At 40.9% G+C, this 20,902-nt stretch overlaps 1 protein-coding gene across 1 annotated transcript in view; it reads right to left on the bottom strand.

Annotated features, from left to right (window-relative positions):
• LOC132392187 (interferon alpha/beta receptor 1-like) overlaps window positions 1-16,870 on the bottom strand; it is a 54,288-nt gene extending 37,418 nt beyond the window's left edge. The window contains exons 1-4 of the mRNA XM_059966031.1: window positions 16,740-16,870; window positions 7,588-7,711; window positions 3,652-3,836; window positions 3,399-3,562 (exon numbers count right to left, since the gene is read on the bottom strand). Of these exons, the coding sequence (XP_059822014.1) occupies window positions 3,399-3,562; window positions 3,652-3,836; window positions 7,588-7,711; window positions 16,740-16,797 (531 nt within the window). The 5' untranslated portion in view covers window positions 16,798-16,870. The remainder of the gene's footprint in view (window positions 1-3,398; window positions 3,563-3,651; window positions 3,837-7,587; window positions 7,712-16,739) is intronic.
• Between the last annotated feature and the right edge of the window lie 4,032 nt (window positions 16,871-20,902).

Raw genomic sequence — 20,902 nt, 5'->3', positions numbered from 1 at the left:
AATTTAGCGAAAAAAACACAATATAATTCCTTTAACTTATAATTTCTTTCATGCTGGTGTTAATGTGAAATAATTTTACAAAACATTAGCCCAATGCATAAGTTTGCATTTAATCATTGATTTTAAAATTCATATTAATAGGAACATAATTTAATAATAGGACAAGGAAAAGAGTGGTTAGGAATATCTGAAATGCACTGTACCTGTGAATTTTTACCTTTCTCAGCAAGTGGAAGAAAATATTGGCAAGAACTGCCTTGCATTATGTTTGTTAATCTTATCTTATTCCCATGTCCCTATTACTGCTCTAACACATGAACAAGCGTACATTAAGAGGTTCTAAAACACTGCTATTGGTCTGTTCACTAAGCACGAATTGACACGTGTGAAGTATCAGTTCCATGCAGAGAAAGACTGGCATCGGAGCTCCCTAAAGCTAGAATAACCACCCATGAACCAGTTGTTACGCATAGTCCCATCAACTTACTCTACACTATGATGTCTGTAGCAAGGAAAAGGCAGCATTAAACGAGTTCCCATAAGCTGCAATAACCTAATAATTAACTGGCATTGTTCCCTCTAAGCTGCATAGTTGTGTGGTCATACAGTAACTGAAATGCTCCCGCGCACATTCCTTTGTTGCCATGTAGCTGGAATTTTCTTTTATATAATGTAAAAATAATTTTGAAATACTCTGTTATTAATTAACTGTTAATGAATATATTCCATATATTTTCTAAATAATAAAGGTAACCTTTGAAATGCTTTAGAGCTATATTGTCAGTGTTTCAAGTTATAACACTGTTACAAATTGTAACAATAAACGCAGAATGGAAGTTCTGAGAAAGTAAAGATTGGTTCAATTAAGATGTTCACTGATAAATTGCTTAGAAATGAAGAATTTGAAGAACTGTAAATTCTTGTTGATATCTTTGGAACATTGCAAGCTGCTGGTGCTGACTGTGCCCATGGATTCTGTCTTATGAATTCAATCAAGTGTAAATCCTGAAATAGACTAGAAGTGGAATACTTGGATGATGTAATGAGGATTAAGATGTGTCTTTCATCTGGATGTGAAATTAATCTGGACAGTGTTAATAGGCAATGGGTTTGTAATAAAGACGGATGAGGAAAAATTGACCGAGTATGTAAGATTGTGAAAAAGGATCTAGTGTTTTCCTGGTGTATTTGACAAATAAACTCTTCTCAGGCTTTCAGCCAGGTACATGTATTGATAAGATTCTTTTCCTAGTTTTATTTCAATGGCTTCCTTTAACAGGCAGTCCCAAAAGCCGTTGGTGTGGCACAGTAATTTTGTATTATGGAAGTCAATCCTTCGGCCATTGTGAATGCGGTGTTCTGCTACTGTCAATTTCTCTGGGTAACACAAACAGAGCAGAAACCTGATTGTTTGCAGACTAACCAATCAGGAGAGACAAACTACTGGGGTATAAATGCCACTGGACTAGATATGCCCAGGCATCATTCCTGAAAAAGGGCATCAGCGTTTGTCATCAAAATGTCAGTTATAATCAATGCCTGTACCCGGCTGGAAGCCCGAGGCGAGTTTATTTGTGAAACATTTTCATTGTTGTACTGTATTTTATTACACCATTCAATTAATAAATAAAATCAAAAGTATGTGATTTTTCAATTTTCATTCTATATATTCATAGTATACGTGTTACAAAAAAAAACAGTTAAAGTGCTGAGTCTAATAAAAAATTCCTGCTCTGAGCAATAATTGGTCCATACAGCTGTAAAAATAAAATTAAGGGGAACGTTGCTGACTGGATCTTCTGGGAAAATTATCATTCAGGACACAAGAAAATCCACAGAGAGGGTTTATGGCCAGGCTAGATAGCTACATATTTCTAATGATCTTCGTTCAGTCCTGACCTCTGGCACTGTGTGTGTGGAGTTTGCACATTCGCTCTTGGATCTTTTGGTTTCCTCCACATTCCAAAGACCTGCTGGAGTGTAAATTGCCCCGAATGTAGGCAAGTGTTAGAAGAATCAGGGGGTGTTAATGTGAAAGTTAAAGAGAATGTGTTGCAAAGAAATAAAATTAATATTTCTCTGGGAACCCTCACGGAAAATGTGGGCCTAAGGCTTTTTTCAATGTCATAAGGAAAAATGAGAAAACATGAGTCATTTGAATGACATCATGCCTAAGACTGCATCACTGTCTCAAGATCACAGCGAGAACAGCCTGTACAGATCAGGTAATGTCTCTGGTGTGAGGCTTGTCTCTACAACCGCCATCTTGAGGGACAGAACAGCACACTCTGAAATAAAGCATGATCAGGGAAGAAAAAAGATCAATGATAATTTTAGAAAAATAGACAAATATTAGCAAACAAGTGAGGGAGCATAAATGTTCCAGAGGGATCAGAGTCGGAAAAGGATGAACTAAAAACGTGACATTTGACTTGCAGACTAAATGGAGTAATTTACAGTGATTTTTATATATATAGCACTGTGCTGTTACTGCAAAACAACAAATTTCCCGACATATGTCAGTGATAATAAATCTGATTCTGAGGTATTCTACAAGGCAGTCACCTTACATGTATGTGGTGTTTCTAATGTATAGCTGACCACATTATGAACACTGAGTGCATTTGCATCCTTGTACAGATGTGTAGTAGAGAGTATCCTAACATGCTGCATCATTGCATGGTATAGAAACCGCACTGCAGCCTACACGATGCACTGTAGCAGATTGTCAAAACTACCCAACACATCACTGATACCAGCCTACCTACCATCATGGACGTGTATACAGAGAGGTGTTGGAAAAGGCCAATAACATTACGAATTAACCCACCCACTTCGCTCATAGACTGTTTGTCCCACTCCTACCAGGGAGCAGGCTACGTAGCATCCATGCCAGGATCACCAGACTCAAAACAGTTACTTTCCTCAAGCAGTAAGGCTGATCAACACTTCAGCCAACTAACCCGCTCCACCACCACTATTTTATCATTTCGGTCAGTCATCTTATGTACAGACTCTTCTGTACCTGGCATCACTTTGCAGACATAAGAACAATCTATGTAAATAAGCCTCCTTGTGTAGTTATATTTATGGTGTTTTTTTATTACTGTGTTCTTTATTTATTGAGCTTCTTCTGGTGCTGCACTGGATCTGGAGTAACAGCTATTTCATTCTCCTTTACACGTGTGTGCTGGAAATGATATTAAGCAACCTTGAATACAGTATAATGGAAGAAGTACGAGCGAATTTCTACATCATGTGGAAGGACTGTTTGGGTTTCTGGTTGATGGAAAGGGAAGAGGTAAAATGACAGGTACTATACCATTTTAACTGAATAGAATTTACAACCCTCCCTTTAAACAAAATATTTAACTTGTTTGTTAGTCAATGAAATTTACCTTTCTTTCTTCTGTATCTTCCCAGTAAGAAACATTATAACCCAAGTCCAGAAAATATTCATGCATAGATTTATTGTTATTTTCATTGACAGGTTCAGAGATGTGGACGTCGAGCATATCCAATCTTGGCTTCACAATCACTGCCAAAGGAGCTCCAATTACAGCTGTATTACAAAGGAACAGAAGTGGAATACTTGGGGACAAATATAAATTTCAAGATGAATTAACTGGAACAAAAACTAATTAATCTTACTGTCATGAGAAGGTTCAAACTCTATGGCACTGGTCCAGTCAGATGTCTCATCTTTGTATTCAGCTCTTACACGCAGGTAATAGCCAGCTCCGAAAGCCAGTTCATTAGACAAGTCACATTCTGTGACGCTGATGTTTGTACAGCCTTTTTCAAAATGCTTTTGATTATAATTATTGTCATAGTAGCTAAAAAGAAAATGATTCAGACAATTACATCACCACAATATACAGTACATTGATAGATATGTACATTGATACAACAGCATTGGAGAGAGATAGGAACAGACAAGATAGAAAAGTGTTTAATTGGAGTAAGGGGAATTATGAGGCTATCAGGCAGGAATTTGGAGGATTACATTGGAAACAGATGTTCTCAGGGAAAAGTGCGGAAGAAATGTGGCAAATATTTAGGGGATATTTGTGTGGAGTTCTGTATAGGTACGCTCCAATGAGACAGGGAAGTTATGGTAGGGTACAGGGACCGTGGTGTACAAAGGCTGTAATAAATCTAGTCAAGAAGAAAAGAAAAGCTTACAAAAGGTTCAGAGAGCTAGGTAATGTTAGAGATCTAGAAGATTATAAGGCCAACAGGAGGACACTTAAGAAGGAAATTAGGAGAGCCAGAAGGAGCCATGAGATGGCTTTGACGGGCAGGATTAAGTAAAACCCCAAGGATTTCTACAAGTACATGAAGAGCAAGAGGATATGACATGAAAGAATGGGACCTATCAAGTGTGACAGTGGGAAAATGTGTATGGAACCGGAGGAAATAGCAGAGGAACTTAATCAATACTTTACTTCAGTATTCACCATGGAAAAGGATGTTGGTGATTGTAGTGATGACTTTCAGCAGACTGAAAAGCTTGAGCATGTAGATATTAATAAAGAGGATGTGCTGGAGCTTTCAGAAAGCATCAAGATGGATAAGTCACCAGGACCAGATGAGATGTACCCCAGGCTACTGTGGGAGGTGAGGGAGGAGATTGCTGAGCCTCTGGCAATGATCTTTGCATCATCAATGGGGGCGTGAGAGGTTCCGGAGGATTGGAGGGTTGTGAATGTTGTTCCCTTATTCAAGAAAGGGAGTAGAGATAGCCCAGGAAATCTTACCTCAGTGGTTGGTAGGTTGATGGAGAAGATCCTGAGAGGCAGGATTTATGAACATTTGGAGAGGTATAACATGATTAGGAATGGTCAGCATGGCTTTGTCAAGGGCAGGTCGTGCCTTACGAGCCTGATTGAATTTGAGGATGTGACTAAACACATTGATGAAGGAAGAGCAGTACATGTAGTGTATATGGATTTCAGCAAGGCATGTGTTAAGGTACCCCATGCAAGGCTTATTGAGAAAGAAAAGAGGCATGGGATCCATGGGGACATTGCTTTGTGGATCCAGAACTGGCTTGCCCACAGAAGACAAGGAGTGTTTGTAGATGGGTCATATTCTGCATGGAAGTCGGTCACCAGTAGAGTGCCTCAGGGATCTGTTCTGGGACTCTTACTCTTCTTGATTTTTATAAATGACCTGGATGAGGAAGTAGAGGGATGGGTTAGTAAGTTTGCTGGTGACACAAGGGTTGGAAGTGTTGTTGATAGTGTGGACATCTGTCAGAGGTTACAGCGGGACATTGATAGGATGCAAAACTGGGCTGAGAAGTGGCAGATGGAGTTCAACCATTTAAGTGTGAAGTGGTTCATTTTGGTAGGTCAAAGGTGATGGCAGAATATAGTATTAATAGTAAGACTCTTGGCAGTGTGGAGGATCAAAGGGATCTTGGGGTCTGAGTCCATAGGATGCTCAAAGCAGCTGCGCAGGTTAACTCTGTGGTTAAGTGGTTAAGAAGGTATATGGTGTATTGGCCTTCATCAATCGTGGAATTGCATTTAGGAGCCAAGAAGTAAAGTTGTAGCTACATAAGACCCTGGTCAGACCTCACTTGGAATACTGTGCTCAGTTCTGGTCGCCTCACGACAGGAAGGATGTGGAAGCCATAGAAAGGGTGCAGAGGAGATTTACAAGGATGTTACCCGGATTGGGGAACATGCCTTATGAGAATAGGTTGAGTGAACTCAGCCTTTTCTCTTTGGAGCAACGGAGGATGAGAGGTGACCTGATAGAGGTGCATAAAATGATGAGAGGCATTGATCATGTGGATAGTCAGAGGCTTTTTCCCAGTGCTGAGATGGTTGCTACAAGAGGACAAATGGTTTAAGGTGCTGGGGAGTAGATACAGAGGAGATGGCAGGGGTAAGTTTTTTACTCAGAAAGTGATGAGTGCGTGGAATGGACTGCTAGCAATGGTGGTGGAGGTGGATACGATAGGGTCTTTTACGAAACTTTTAGATAGGTACATGGAGCTTAGTATAATAGAGGACTATGGGTAAGCCTAGTAATGTCTAAAGGTAGGGACATGTTCGGCACAACTTTGTGGGCCGAAGGGCCTGCATTGTGCTGTAGGCTTTCTATGTTTCTATATCATGATATATGTGACAATTTGCTGTTAATCATATCAAGTTGAGGGTAATTTCTCTGCCCAATGCTCTTATAAACTAGCCAAATGAAATATTGAATATAAATAAAGTCCTTGCTTTAATAAAATAATTATAAGGCAAATATCTCTTTAGCAGGTGCATCATTTTTTTTCATTGGCTGGTTTGAGAAGGTGGAAGAGAGCTTTCCCTTTGAACAGCTGATGAGATAATGCCCCAGCTGTGCTATTTTTAGGTTACTCCAGAAGTTTGGGCCAGTGGTGATGAACAGACAATGAGACAGGTCTAAATGGGAAGTACTTCCTTCACCATGCTTCTCTAAATAAGTTCTCGAGTTAGTGGTCATTGGTGTTGAATGATGTACAGCTTTGGATCAGTATCCCTCATTGCTCAAACTCAGTTTGAAATTAAACCTTACAAACACTAGCATAGTTCAGGAGCAAATGTTGGCAGAATTCTTGGAAGAATTCTTTTTTTATCCCTTTTATATTCAGCTAAGAGCATAAATGGGTGTTGGCTTAATACAGCACCTTGAAGAACAGGCACCATTAACAATACAGTGCCTTCTCAGCACTCCGGTTTCTAAACCCACAGCCTTCTGAGGTAGAAGTTCTAACACTGAATAGAAATCATCGACAAAGACTCTGCTTTCCTTCAATAATGACTTACGTGTTTCTCTAAGAAAAAAATGAATAAGCATTTGAAGAACCTTTTTCATTCTACTTACTTATTTTTCACTTTTTGATCTCTCTTTGTCTCTCAAAACCATGACATTATATTCAAAAGAGTAACCAATTACTACTGTGATTAAGATATAGAAATCCTGTATCAAAACAGCAAGCTGATGGCCCTCCCTTATTCTGTGGCAGAAGTGATCTTTCTGTCTCTCTGTCTCCATCTGTCTGTCTGTCTCTCTCCCCCTCTCTCCCTCTCTCTCCCCTCTCTCTCTTTCCCCCTCTCTCTCCCCTCTCTTTCCCCCCTCTTTCCCCTCTCTCTCCCCTCTCTCTCTTTCCCCCTCTCTCTCCCCCTCTCTCTTTCCCCCCTCTTTCCCCTCTCTCTCTCCCCTCTCTTTCCCCCTCTCTCTCCCCCTCTCTCTTTCCCCCTCTCTCTCTCCCCTCTCTCTCTACCCCTCTCTCTCCCCCTCTCTCTCCTTCTCTCTCTCCCCCCTCTCTCTTTCCCCCTCTCTCTCACCCTCTCTCTCTCCCCCCCTCTCTCATCCCCCCATCTCTCTTTCCCCTCCTCTCTCTCTCTCTCTCTCTCTGTCTCTCTCATGCTTGTTGCTTCCTTTGCATGGGGGGAGGGAGGCTCTTGGGTTCCAACATTTTTTTGACATTCATTCATTCTTTGTTTTTTTCCCACTCAGTTTTGTGGATGTCTGTGAAGAGTAAGAATTTCAAGTTGTATACTGTATACGTTCTCTGACATTAAATTGAACCATTGAACTCACGTTTGATATTCCACTGAATAATGAACGTTTCCTTTGCGATAAGTAACTGGGCTCCATTTGAGTACATTCTTAAAATTGATGGAATGCATTTTCACATTCTGAGGTGAAGATAGCTTTCCAAAAACTGTATAATAAAAATAATAGTTTAATTTGTATGTTTCCAAGAGGAATATTATCTTTCATATTGTTATTTCACTAATTATAAATTCAATCAAACCCTGGCAGTCAGCCATACTTTTACTTCAACTTTGCTACAGGAAATGTCTTTTACGAACTTATCTTTTCCCCCCAAGGTTTGTGTGGTCTTCTGCTGAGGGGAAATAAGGATGACCTGTATCACACCTTTCTATGCCTGGGTAATTAAAGTATTCTGGATTCTTCTTAAATGTTGTGAGAATACTTACCTCCATCACTCATTCAGTTTCAGATTTCAAGCACAGCATGGGTGCAAAGGTTGCTTCTTACACGCCTTCTAAACCTCATACTTCAATGCACTTTAGTTTAGGATGCCTAGCCGAACCCTATGAAAGTTTTCATCCTTAGTTTAATGCATGGAAGATTAGGTGAGCTTTGTTATGGATGTGCGAAATTATATATCCAAACTGTATTCTTTCTTTTTTTTGGTCTACCATCATTAAGCATATGAGCACAAGAGCTCCATTCAGTGTTAAAATAATCAGGAAATGCCCCAGATATAATCGGACAAATCAATATCAATGATGAATGTTCACCCATTAAGCACCTCCTTAATGTTATTGCAAAACACTATTCATGACAATGTGGAGTGGTTTCAAGTATTTCCTGAGGCTATTTATGTAGTTGGTTTCATTATTGAATTTAGGGAGGTGGTGTAAGGAAATAGAATGAGCTTTGGCTTTGTTACAGTTTAGTTGTTCAAGATATAGAGTGATATTTTATTTGGCATGTCTTTGAATTTAACTTGGAATGATTTTGATGACGGGAAAAGCTATTTTCCCAGCTAATCCCTAAAACTTTTAAATGACAATTCGATATAAATCGTTGCGTGCTTTTAAATTGTGTGCAGAGCTATCACTGAACACATAATAACATGTTTAAACATATTCAGTTTCTCTAGGGATTTCTGGAAGAATGGAAGACTTCTTTCCAAGTCACATGCCAGTCTGACATAAACAATTAGCTGTTCATTTTTCTTTGTTGGCTTAATCATTCTGAACTCCCTACCCAATCGCTCTGTGGTTCCAGCATCACCAGAAGGAATGCTGTGGTTCAAGAAGGTGGCTTTTCACCATTTTTTCAAGAGCAGCAGGGACTAGCAATAAATAACTTTCCAGTGATCCCACGTCTCATAAATGAATAATAAATAACTGGTTGTTATATACAACAGGTTGTTGTATATTTGTAGCTGGCCTCCATCTGTCTCAAAGGACATGGGTGATGATGACAAGCCTGGGCAGAAAGTATGGAGATCCTGAGAAGCTCAGTCATGAAGATCCCCCTCTCGGCCTCACCAGTGTAATCCAATGGAAAACCTATGAAGCATTAAACAGAGGAAGAGATGGGAGAATTTCTTAAATGCTAGGAGCATTGTAAGAAAGGTGGATGAGCTTAGAGCATGAATTGATACTTGGAAATATGATGTTGTAGCTATTAGTGAAACATGGTTGCAGGAGGGGTGTGATTGGCAACTAAATATTCCTGGATTTCGTTGCTTCAAGTGTGATAGAATTGGAGGGACAAGAGGAGGAGGTGTTGCATTGCTTGTCAGAGAAAGTATTACAGCGGTGGTCCAGCAGGATGGATTAGAGGGCTCGTCCAGGAAGGCTGTTTGGGTGGAATTGAGGAATGGGAAAGGTGTAGTAACACTTATAGGGGTTTATTATAGACCACCTAATGGGGAGTGAGAATTGGAGGATCAAATTTGCAAGGGGTTAGCAGATATTTGTAGTAAGCACAGGGTTGTGATTGTTGGAGATTTTAATTTTCCACACATGGACTGGAAAGCCCATACTGTAAAAGGGATGGATGGTTTGGAGTTTGTGAAATGTGGGCAGGATAGATTTTCGCAGCAATACATAGAGGTACCGAATAGAGAAGGGGCAGTGTTGGATCTCCTGTTAGGGAATGAAGGGTGATGCAGGTATGTGTTGGGGAGCATTTCGGGTCCAGTGATCACAGTGCCATTAGTTTCAATATAATTATGGAGAAGGATAGGACTGGACCCAGGGTTGAGATTTTTGATTGGAGAAAGGCTAACTTTGAGGAGATGCGAAAGGATTTAGAAGGAGTGGATTGGGACAATTTGTTTTATGGGAAGGATGTAATAGAGAAATGGAGGTCATTTAAAGGTGAAATTTTGAGGGTACAGAATCTATGTTCCTGTTAAGTTGAAAGGAAAGGTTAAAAGTTTGAGAGAACCATGGTTTTCAAGGGATATTGGAAACTTGGTTAGGAAAAAGAGAGATATCTACAATAAATATAGGCAGCATGGAGTAAATGAGGTGCTCGAGGAATATAAAGAATGTAAGAAGAATCTTACGAAAGAAATTAGAAAAGCTAAAAGGAGATACGAGTTTGCTTTGGCAAGTAAGGTGAAAATAAATCCAAAGGGTTTCTACAGTTATATCAATAGCAAAAGGATAGTGAGGGATAAAATTGGTCCCTTAGAGAATCAGAGTGGACAGCTATGTGTGGAGCCGAGAGAGATGGGGGAGAGTTTGAACAATTTCTTTTCTTCGGTATTCACTAAGGAGAAGGATACTGAATTGTGTAAGTTAAGGGAAACAAGTAGGGAAGTTATGGTAACCATGACGATTAAAAAGGAGGAAGTACCGGCACTTTTAAGGAATATAAAAGTAGATAAATCTCTGGGTCCTGACAGGATATTCCCTAGGACCTTGAGGGAAGTTAGTGGAGAAATAGTAGGGGCTCTGACAGAAATATTTCAAATGTCATTAGAAACAGGGATGGTGCCGGAGGATTGGCGTATTGTTCATGTGGTTCCATTGTTTAAGAAGGGTTCTAAGAGTAAACCTAGCAATTAAAGGCCCTTCAGTTTAACGTCAGTGGTGTTAAATTAATGGAAAGTATTCTTAGAGATGGTATATATAATTATCTGGAGTGACAGGGTCTGATTAGGAATAGTCAGCATGGATTTGTGCGTGGAAGGTCATGTTTGACAAATTTTATTGAATTTTTTGAAGAGGTTACAAGGAAAGTTGATGAGGGTAAAGCAGCGGATGTTGTCTATATGGACTTCAGTAAGGGCTTTGTCAAGGTTCTGCATGGAAGGTTAGTTAGGAAGGTTCAATCGTTAGGTATTAATATTGAAGTAATAAAATGGATTCAACAGTGGCTGGATGGGAGATGCCAGAGAGTAGTGGTGGATAACTGTTTGTCAGGTTGGAGGCCAGTGATTAGTGATGCGCCTCAGGGATCTGTACTGGGTCCAATGTTGTTTGTCATATACATTAATGATCTTGTTGACGAGGTGGTAAATTGGATTAGTAAGTATGCAGATGATACTAAGGTAGATGGCGTTCTGGATAATGAAGTAGGTTTTCAAAGCTTGCAGAGCGATTTAGGCCAGTTAGAAGAGTGGGATGAAAGATGGCAGATGGAGTTTAATGCTGATAAGTGTGAATTGCTACATTTTGGTAGGAATAATCCAAATAGTACATACATGCTAAATGTTAGGGCATTGAAGAATGCAGTAGAACAGAGTGATCCAGGAATAATGGTACATAGTTCCCTGAAGGTGGAATCTCATATGGATAGGATGGTGAAGAAAGCTTTTGGTATGCTGGCCTTTATAAATCAAAGCATTGAGTGTAGGAGTTGGGATGTATTGTTAAAATTGTACAAGGCATTGGTAAGGCCGAATTTGGAGTTTTGTGTGCAGTTCTGGTCACCAAATTACAGGAAAGATGTCAACAAAATAGAGAGAGTACAGAGAAGATTTACTAGAATGTTACCTGGGTTTCAGCACCCAAGTTACAGGGAAAGGTTGAACAAGTTAGACCTTTATTCTTCGGAGCGTAGAAGTTTGAGGAGGGACTTGATAGAGGTAATTAAAATTATGAGGGGGGATAGAGCTGATGTGGATAGGCTTTTTCCATTGAGAGTAGGGGAGATTCAAACAAGAGGACATGAGTTGAGAGTTAGGGGGCAAAAGTTTAAGAGTAACATGAGGGGGAATTTCTTTACTCAGAGAGAGGTAGCTGTGTGGAACGAGCTTCCAGTAGAAGTGGTAGAGGCAGGTTCGGTATTGTCATTTAAAGTAAAATTGGATAGGTATATGGACAGGAAAGGAATGGAGGGTTATGGGCTGAGTGCAGGCCAGTGGGACTAGGTGAGTGTAAGCATTCAGCACGGACTAGAAGGGCCGAGATGGCCTATTTCCATGCTGTAATTGTTATATGGCTATATGGTTATTAGAGTTGGCACCAGCCTGGCTCCAGGAGCTGCCATAAAGTTGTTCAATGACATCCAGCTGCCTTGGGGGCTTCACTCAAGATTTGCTGTCTGGATTTATTTCTTAGTCTCTCCCAATGCTGCCCACGAGACAGTGGGGCTATTTCCCCGTAGCTGGGGATTTGGTTCACGAGCACCAGGGGCCATATCTCCTACCGGTTCTCAGTAGTTCAGCCTGAGTCCAAAAGGAGTTGAGTTTCTGTGTATCGTCAGTGAGGAGGCACTGCATGAGGCTTGCTGTTGTAAGAGGCTACGCACTGGCAGGGAGAGGCGTTCACATTTGGCTCTCCTTTTAGCAAGAAACTGAATGTGAGAGTGACAAGGACTACCCACTACTCTACCACACTAGACGCGTCACAACAACCATGTTGTATACTTAATAGTTCAGTAACAAAACGTAACACAGGTCATTAGTTTTCATAAGTTAGCAACAATAATCATTAATGTAGTTACCAGATAAGAAAAAATAATTTCTATTTATCAAGTATGTGACACACATTGCTCCTGATAAATTACATGAAAGAATAATCCTTACGTAATATGGGAAAGCACAGCTGAAGGTTTTCACACCTCAAATAGAAAATGATTTGTTTTGGAGGACCTCATTGAGATAGCTGGGATGGTCAAGGATCTGCCTTCTTTGTGTAGAGTACTGGTAACTTTAATATCCACCCAAAGAGACCATGCATTAGTTTATCATCCTATCAAAACGTTTGACTACATTACACTCAATTTATGTATATGGTTCTTGAAGTCAAGGTCAAACGCATGGCATCAGTAATGACAGCCAGCAACAAGAACCATACGGCATAGAGAACATCGGTAGAATATTACAAGGAAAGGAATATAGTATAAGGGAAACAGTTCAACAATAAATGCAAGGCAAAATGGTAGCATTTATGAAATACTGGGTTAGTTGTCTTTCAAAATAAAAACAGTGATCTATCCACTTTTTGAATTACAAAAATGATTGGCCTGAATTGCTGGATGATGTCCCTTGTGATGAGTTACAGATAAAAGTGTTATGTCTTGCATATACGAGCAATTAGAATTCAATTCTAACAAAAATAGTTCACGATTTAATAAACAAGATGGTTTTCAAGTTGCTGTTAGATGCCTTTTGAGAATGTGGACTTTTGAGGGACTTGTGATGGGTTACTGAGTTAAATGTCTCAGAAGAAACTATGATTAGTGAGAACCACTCTCTTTGGGCTGTCCTTGCTTTCTGGTTATTACATGACCTCAAGTAACTTTACTCTTGCAAAAGTGATCATTCCCAGAAAAGAGATAAAGAGAAAGGAACTTTCAGGATCTTCACTATCTATAAAGAAACAAAGTTTCACTTTGAATGCCTCACAATGATTTGTTCATTGTTAACGTTTACTCAATTGCAGCCTAATATATAGTTTTCTAGTTTGACATTTTCTTTTATTGTAACCCTATCAGAACCTTGTGGTTTGCACGGTAGTGTACTGGTTAGCCTAACACTTTACAGTACCAGCGACATGGGTTCATTTCCTGCTGCTGCCTGGAAGGAGTTTTTATGTTCTCCCTGTGACCACGTGGGTTCCCTCCGATGCACCAGTTTCTTCTCACAGTCCAAAGACCTATTGGTTAGTAGGTCATTGTAAATTGGCCCACTCCATGCTGTATCTCAATAATTAAATAGCTAAATAGAGAAAACCCACTGGATTGACCAATTCTAGGGGTAAAAAAGACAGTGACAGAACAGACTTAAAAGCAAAGTGATAACTTACAGACAATGGCTCAGTTGGAGAGGAAGCCAGTGAAGTGAGCAAGCACAGCAGGCTAGTGTTAGGTAATTCAGGAGACAGAGAGCAGCATTTGGAATGGACACATTTATTTATATGGAGGTAGAAGTTGGGAGGCAAGGTGGACAGCATTGTTATGTCAAGACAATAGAACAGAAACTCCAATCAAGTTCAATTTTTTTTGCCTTTATCACTGAGAAAATGAGTTTCATTATCCTTTGCATGTATTTCAACAGTGATACAGGTGAACAGCAACGTAACAGGCAATATGTGTGTACTGGAGTGGGCAGTGATAGCAAGCATTGAATTGTTTCTCTAAGTAATGGACCAATTATTATTTACAATGTGTTGTTTCTTTTGCATAATGGAGTACTTATTTGATGAAGGGGTGCTCTTTGGAAACTACCTTATCATTGTGAATTTATTAAAAACACTGGGAGAAGGGCTGAATTGAAAGAGTGAAAAAAATAATTGAAATAAAGCTCAAATTCAATCATTTGACAACCAGACTTCAAAGTTCTGTTTAAGGATGTGCTTTTTTTTGAGAAAATTGTAAAAAAAAAGAGAACTACTCTTATAAAGAGGAAACAATGAATACTTGACATGCTAGAAAACATTAATATTAATACAAATCCAGGTGAGTTTAAAAGATCAACATTTCAGAGTTAAATTTCATGTTAAAGTTGAATATTCTCAGCTAGTTTATATACATATACTGAACATAAAGTTCTCCGGCCAGCTTTATGCTTTACTTCTAATTAAACTCAAAACTACTGCAGATGCTGGAAATCTGGAACAAAAGCAAAGAAAACCTATTCAGACTCAGCAGGTCAGGCAGCATTCGTGGAAAGAGAAACAATCAATGTTTTGGGATGTTTCAGTTCTGACCCGAAAGGTTGACGGGTTTTGTTTGTTCCACGGATGCTGCCTGACCCACTTCTCCCCTGGTTGTGTGTGCTTTGAGTTGGAGTGCACACTCTGTGAAGATAGTGGAGACAGGCGCTGCCATAACATTTTAAAAATATGTAGATGAGTATTTGAATTGCCTGGATATGAAAGGCTACAGACAAGTGCTAATAATCTCCTCTGGACCCTCTCTCCAATGCCAGTACATCTTTCTTCGATAAGGGGCCCAAAACTGCTCAGAATATTCTACCCAAATGCCCCTTCTCTACTCTGAGCTGTAGTGGTCAGAGAGTCAAGAGAAAGTGGGAAAGTGAAAACTTATTCTTCAAGAAACCTTTTCTGCACATCCTTGAACCAATCCTCTTGCTAATCAATTCCTATGACACTGCTCACACCAAGAGGAGTTGTTGCACTCATAACTATATTTTCCCTGTGCACCCTTTGTAACATATTCATTAGAGAACTAATGTATTGCAAGCGCTAATTTCAATCTGCATTTTCATATAACAATACACACAAAATGCTGGTGGAACACAGCAGGCCGGGCAGCATCTATAGGGAGAAGCGCTGTCGACGTTTCGGGCCGAGACCCTTCGTCAGGACTAACCGAAAGGAAAGATACTAAAAGATTTGAAAGTAGTGGGGGGAGGGGGAAATGCAAAATGATAGGAGAAGACCAGAGGGGGTGGGATGAAGCTAAGAGCTGGAAAGGTGATTGGTGAAAGTTATACAGAGCTGGAGAAGGGAAAGGATCATGGGACGGGAGGCCTTGGGAGAAAGAAAGAGGGGGGAGCACCAGAGGGAGATGGAGAACAGGCAAACAACTAAATATGTCAGGGATGGGGTAAGAAGGGGAGGAGGGACATTAACGGAAGTTAGAGAAGTCAATGTTCATGCCATCAGGTTGGAGGCTACCCAGCCGGTATATAAGGTGTTGTTCCTCCAACCTGAGTGTGGATTCATTTTGACAGTAGAGGAGGCCATGGATAGACATATCAAACTTTATTTATAGATGCTGCCTGGCCTGCTGTGTTCCACCAGCATTTTGTCTATGTTGTTGTTTGAATTTCCAGCATCTGCAGATTTCCTCGTGTTTGCATTTTCATATATTAAGGTTTTAGTGAAAGTTTTGAAAAGTCATGACACTGTTTTAGGCACAGCTTCCGGAAGATGTGCAATTTAGATTAGGAACAGCTTTCTACGCAAAGGATGATAACTTCCAAAGATGTGAAACACTTCGAATTTATTGCTAGATGTGGAGTTGGCAGAACTAGGATCCCGAAAGAGACAGATTATTGAAAACAAGATCCCATTTATTTCTTTGTACTTGTGTCATTAAAGATGTGTGGTTCTTCAAATTGCTGATCCCTGCTTCCCAAAGCGGCGTATACTGAATGTTATAGAATTGGAGTAAGGGGTCCTCGTCCCTCGCGAAAGAGTGTAAATTTAATAATATCCTTTGAATGGGGATTGTTAAAATTCCTGCAAATATTATCGTGGAATAGAAAGTTTTTTGAAGTAATAAATGTGCAGGTGTTGATCCTCCTGTCGGTAAAGAAGCCTCGCATTTTAGACACAGTAAGCCGAAGGCTGGAGGTTGATTTCGCTGACCGGTTGCATTGTATCATTAATGTCAGCGGTAACTCTCGGCAATGTTCCTAGTCTTTTTTTATTATTGCTTCCCCACCCTTCGGAATCAATAGAGTCTTTCAAGGTGGCTTTAAAATAAATTGGTGAAAATCTGTCAATCGCCGAACAGAAAGTGCACTCGGAAAGAGGAAGTGTTTCAACATTCCTATTCTTTAGCAGTTGTCAAGTGTGCAGAGATTGCTATATACATTAGCTAACGCCTATATGTAAAATGATATAACTAATTTAAAACTAGAAATGGTAGAAAGTAATACTAATGTTCCGGATTTCCCAGGTTTTGCGATTCGGTGTCGTTCCAATCTGGCGGTTGACAACGTGCCAGGCTGCTCAGCACTCCGATCGGTTTATAGAGATACAATTGATAACACTGACCTGGGAGCGTTAAGACTGCTGCCAACGTGGAATACAGCAAGATTTCGGTCACAGTCATATCTCCCTCTGCTCGACTGCCTCGATCACCAGTAGCCTCTAAATTTCCTCATTCTCCCCTATCGGCTTCAAACTATGTGATAAAGGTTACAACTGGGCGGGGATTACCTGGAAAAGCCTCCAATTGTATTCATCAGGAAATAGAAGCGCGAGTTCGCCGCCTGGCAAATGTCTCTGTTAGTTAATCAGTACAGCTGGCAAAACAAGAAGTTTCTTAAAAACCCACTGAAATGCTGATCATTACAATGGTGAATGGAGGAGATGCTACAATGAGGATCGTCAGGTAGCACGTAAAAGAGCAACAAGATAGATTTACAGGGATGTTGCCTGGATTGGGGAGCATGCCTTACCAGAACAGGTTAAGTGAACTTGGCCTTTTCTCCTTGGAGCCACGGAGGATGAGAGGTGACCTGATAGAGGTGTGTACGATGATGAAAGGCATTCATTGATTGTCTGGATAGTCATAGGCTTTTCCCCAGGGCTGAAATGGCTATCCTGAGAGGGCACAGTTTTAAGGTGCTTGGAAGCAGGTACAGAGGGGATGTCAGGGGTAAATTTTTTTACGCAGAGAGTGGTGAGTGTGTGGAATGGGCTGCCGGCAACGATGGTGGAGGCGGATACCATAGGGTCTTTTAAGAGACTCCAGGATAGGTACATGGAGCATAGAAAAATAGAGGGCTATTTGTAACCCTAGGTAATTTCTAATGTAAGTACATGTTCGGCACAGCATTGTGGGCCAAAGGGCCTGTATTGTGCTGTAGGTTTTCTATATTTCTTCTATGTTTCTAAAATACTGGAGGAACTCAAAAGGTCAGGCAGCATCTTTGGATGGAAGTAAATTGTTGACATTTCTCCAAGATGTGAGCAAGATGACATCATGCTCACATCAAACCTGTCAAGACTTGTCAGGATGTTTAATAAGAATCCTTTCTCACTTTTCTGGCCTAGCCTGTCAATCTTCCTGCCTAAGGCCACTTGCCCATTCCAGTTGTTACTATGTCATATTTTCTCTGAATTGTTTTCAATGCATTAATTTCTTCACATTAATAAGGAGAAGGTTATCCTACCTAATATCTTTAGTGGAACCTTCCCCAAGCTGAGGGAAGTTGGAAAACCAAAACTAGTGCATCAACTATTTCACTCATTTTAACATCTAGACTCTCTTGGCCTGCAGCTCCAACAATTTCCTTAATACCACTTTGCTGGTGATTGAAAGTTTCCTAATTTTCCAAATTAATGTTCCTACCATGTTCCTTTGTATCCTTAGAGGCCATACATGTCTGTTCTAAACAGACATCTCTCAATTCTGAGGCTGGGCCCACAAGTCCTAAGCTCCCCCTCTATAACAAACATCCTCTCCAATCCACTCTGTCTGGGCCTTTCAGTATTTGCCAGGTTTCAATGAGATCCTTCCTCACTCTTCTAAATTCCAGAAAGTGCATTCTTCTAAACTGCAGAAAGTACCAGCCCAGCACCATCAAACTCTCCTCATATATTAGCCCTTTCATTCCTGGTAGTGTTCTTACGAACCACCTCTGGACCTGCTCCAAATGCCAGCATATCTTTTCTTAGATAAAGGGCCCAAAACTGTTCACAATGCTTTGACTGCAATCTGACCAATGCCTTATACAGATTCAGCATTATATCCTTAATTTTATATTCTAGACCCCTCGGAATGAATGTTAACATAGCATTTTTATTCATTATCACTGATTCAACCTACATATTACCTTCACTTCCCTCCCTTTTCTTGATCTCTTTGTCTCTGGAGACAGCTTATCTACTGATATATTTTATAAACCCACTGACTGTCACAGCTATGTGGACTATGCCTCTTCCCACCCTGTCAATTGTGAAAATGCCATTCCCTTTTCTCAATTCTCACTTCTCCGTCGCATCTGCTCTCAAGATGAGGCTTTTCATTCCAGAACTAATGAGATGTCATCCTTCTTCAAAGAAAGGGGCTTTCCTTCCTCCATCATCAACGCTGCCCTCACCTGCATCTCTTCTATTTCACACATGACTGCCTTCATCCCATTCTCTTGTTCTCACCTATCTTAAGGTTCCTCTTGTTCTCACCTACACCCCACTAGCCTCTGTATCCAGCACATAATTCTCTGTAACTTCTGTCATCCCACCACCAAGCACATCTTTCCCTCAACCCCACTTTCTACAGGGATCCTTTGTCCATTTGTCCCTCTCCACTGATCTCCCTCCTGATACTTTTTCTTATATGCAGAACAAGTGCCATACTTGCCCCTACACCTCCTCACTCACTACCCTTCAGGGCCCCAACCAGTCCTTCCAGGTGAGGCGACACTTTACCTGTGAGTCTATTGGGGTCAGCTACTGTGTCCGGTGCTCCCGGTGTGGCCTCCTGTATATCATGTCGTAGATTGGGAGACCAGTTTGCTGAGCTCCAACACTCCATCTGCCAGAAAAAAAATAGGATCTCCCAGTGGCTACCCGTTTCAATTCCACTTCCCATTCCCATTCCAACATGTCAGTTCATGGCCTCCTCTACTGTCATGATGAGGTCACACTCAGGCTGAAGGAACAACACCTTATTTTTGGTCTGAGTAGCCTCCAACCTGATGGCATGAATATTGATTTCCTGAACTTCTGATGATAGCTCCTCCCTTCCTTCACCATTCCCCCATTTCTGTTTCCCTCTCTCACGTTATCTTGTTACTTGCTCATCACCTCCCAAAGGTGCTCTTCACCCTTTCCTTTCTTCCATGGTTTTCTAACCTCTCTTATCACATTTCCCCCTTCTCCAGCCCTTTTATCTCTTTCACCAGTCAGCTTCCCAGCTCTTTACTTCACCTCTCCCCCTTCTCCCGGTTTCAGCTATCGCCTTGCACCTTGTGCTTCCTCCTTCCCTCTCTTCCTCTGACTTCTCACCTTTTTTTCCAATCCTGATGAAAGGTCTTCGTCCAAAACATCAACTGTTTACCCTTTCCCATTGATGCTGCCTGGCCTGCTGAGTTCCTCCAGCATTTTGTGTGTGTGTTGCTTGGATTTCCAGCATCCGCCGATTTTTCTTGTGTTTGTGCTACGACATATTACTTCATTAGCTGTTATGAACTTTGGGATGTGCCATTGGTGGGACTTGAATTTTTAAAGGTGGAATTATTGACAGTCAGGTGCACCTACAGAGAGAGGCCATTTTCCTCTGTGAATGATAATATTAGAACATAGAAACATAGAAAACCTACAGCACAATACAGGCCCTTCGGCCCACAAAGCTGTGCCGAACAAGTCCCTACTTTGGAAATAACTAGGGTTACCTATAGCCCTCTATTTTACTAAGCTCCATGTACCTATCTAAGTCTCTTAAAAGATCCGCCTCCACTACTGTTGCTGGCAGCCCATTCCACGCACTCACCACTCTCTGAGTAAAAAACTTAACAGACAGACAGACAGACAGACATACTTTATTGATCCGGAGGGAAATTGGCTTTCATTACAGTTGCGCCAATCAAGAATAGAGTAGACAATAGACAATAGGTGCAGAAGTAGACCATTCGGCCCTTCGAGCCTGCACTGCCATTCTGAGATCATGGCTGATCATCTACTTTCAATACCCGGTTCCTGCCTTGTCCCCATATCCCTTGATTCCCCTATCCATAAGATACCTATCTAGCTCCTTCTTGAAAGCATCCAGAGAATTGGCCTCTACTGCCTTCTGAGGCAGTGCATTCCAGACCCCCACAACTCTCTGGGAGAAGAAGTTTTTCCTTAACTCTGTCCTAAATGACCTACCCCTTATTCTCAAACCATGCCCTCTGGTACTGGACTCTCCTAGCATCTGGAACATATTTCCTGCCTCTATCTTGTCCAATCCCTTAATAATCTTATATGTTGCAATCAGATCCCCTGTCAATCTCCTTAATTCCAGCGTGTACAAGCCCAGTCTCTCTAACCTCTCTGCGTAAGACAGTCCAGGAATTAACCTTGTGAATCTACGCTGCACTTCCTCTACAGCCAGGATATCCTTCCTTAACCCTGGAGAACAAAACTGTACACAATACTCCAGGTGTGGTCTCACCAGGGCCCTGTGCAAATGCAAGAGGATTTCCTTGCTCTTGTACTCAATTCCCTTT

Source organism: Hypanus sabinus, chromosome 4 (genome assembly GCF_030144855.1).
Source record: "Hypanus sabinus isolate sHypSab1 chromosome 4, sHypSab1.hap1, whole genome shotgun sequence".
NCBI lineage: Eukaryota > Metazoa > Chordata > Chondrichthyes > Myliobatiformes > Dasyatidae > Hypanus > Hypanus sabinus.
The sequence above is the reverse complement of the archived record's forward strand: the minus strand, read 5'-3'. Positions and strand labels throughout refer to the sequence as shown.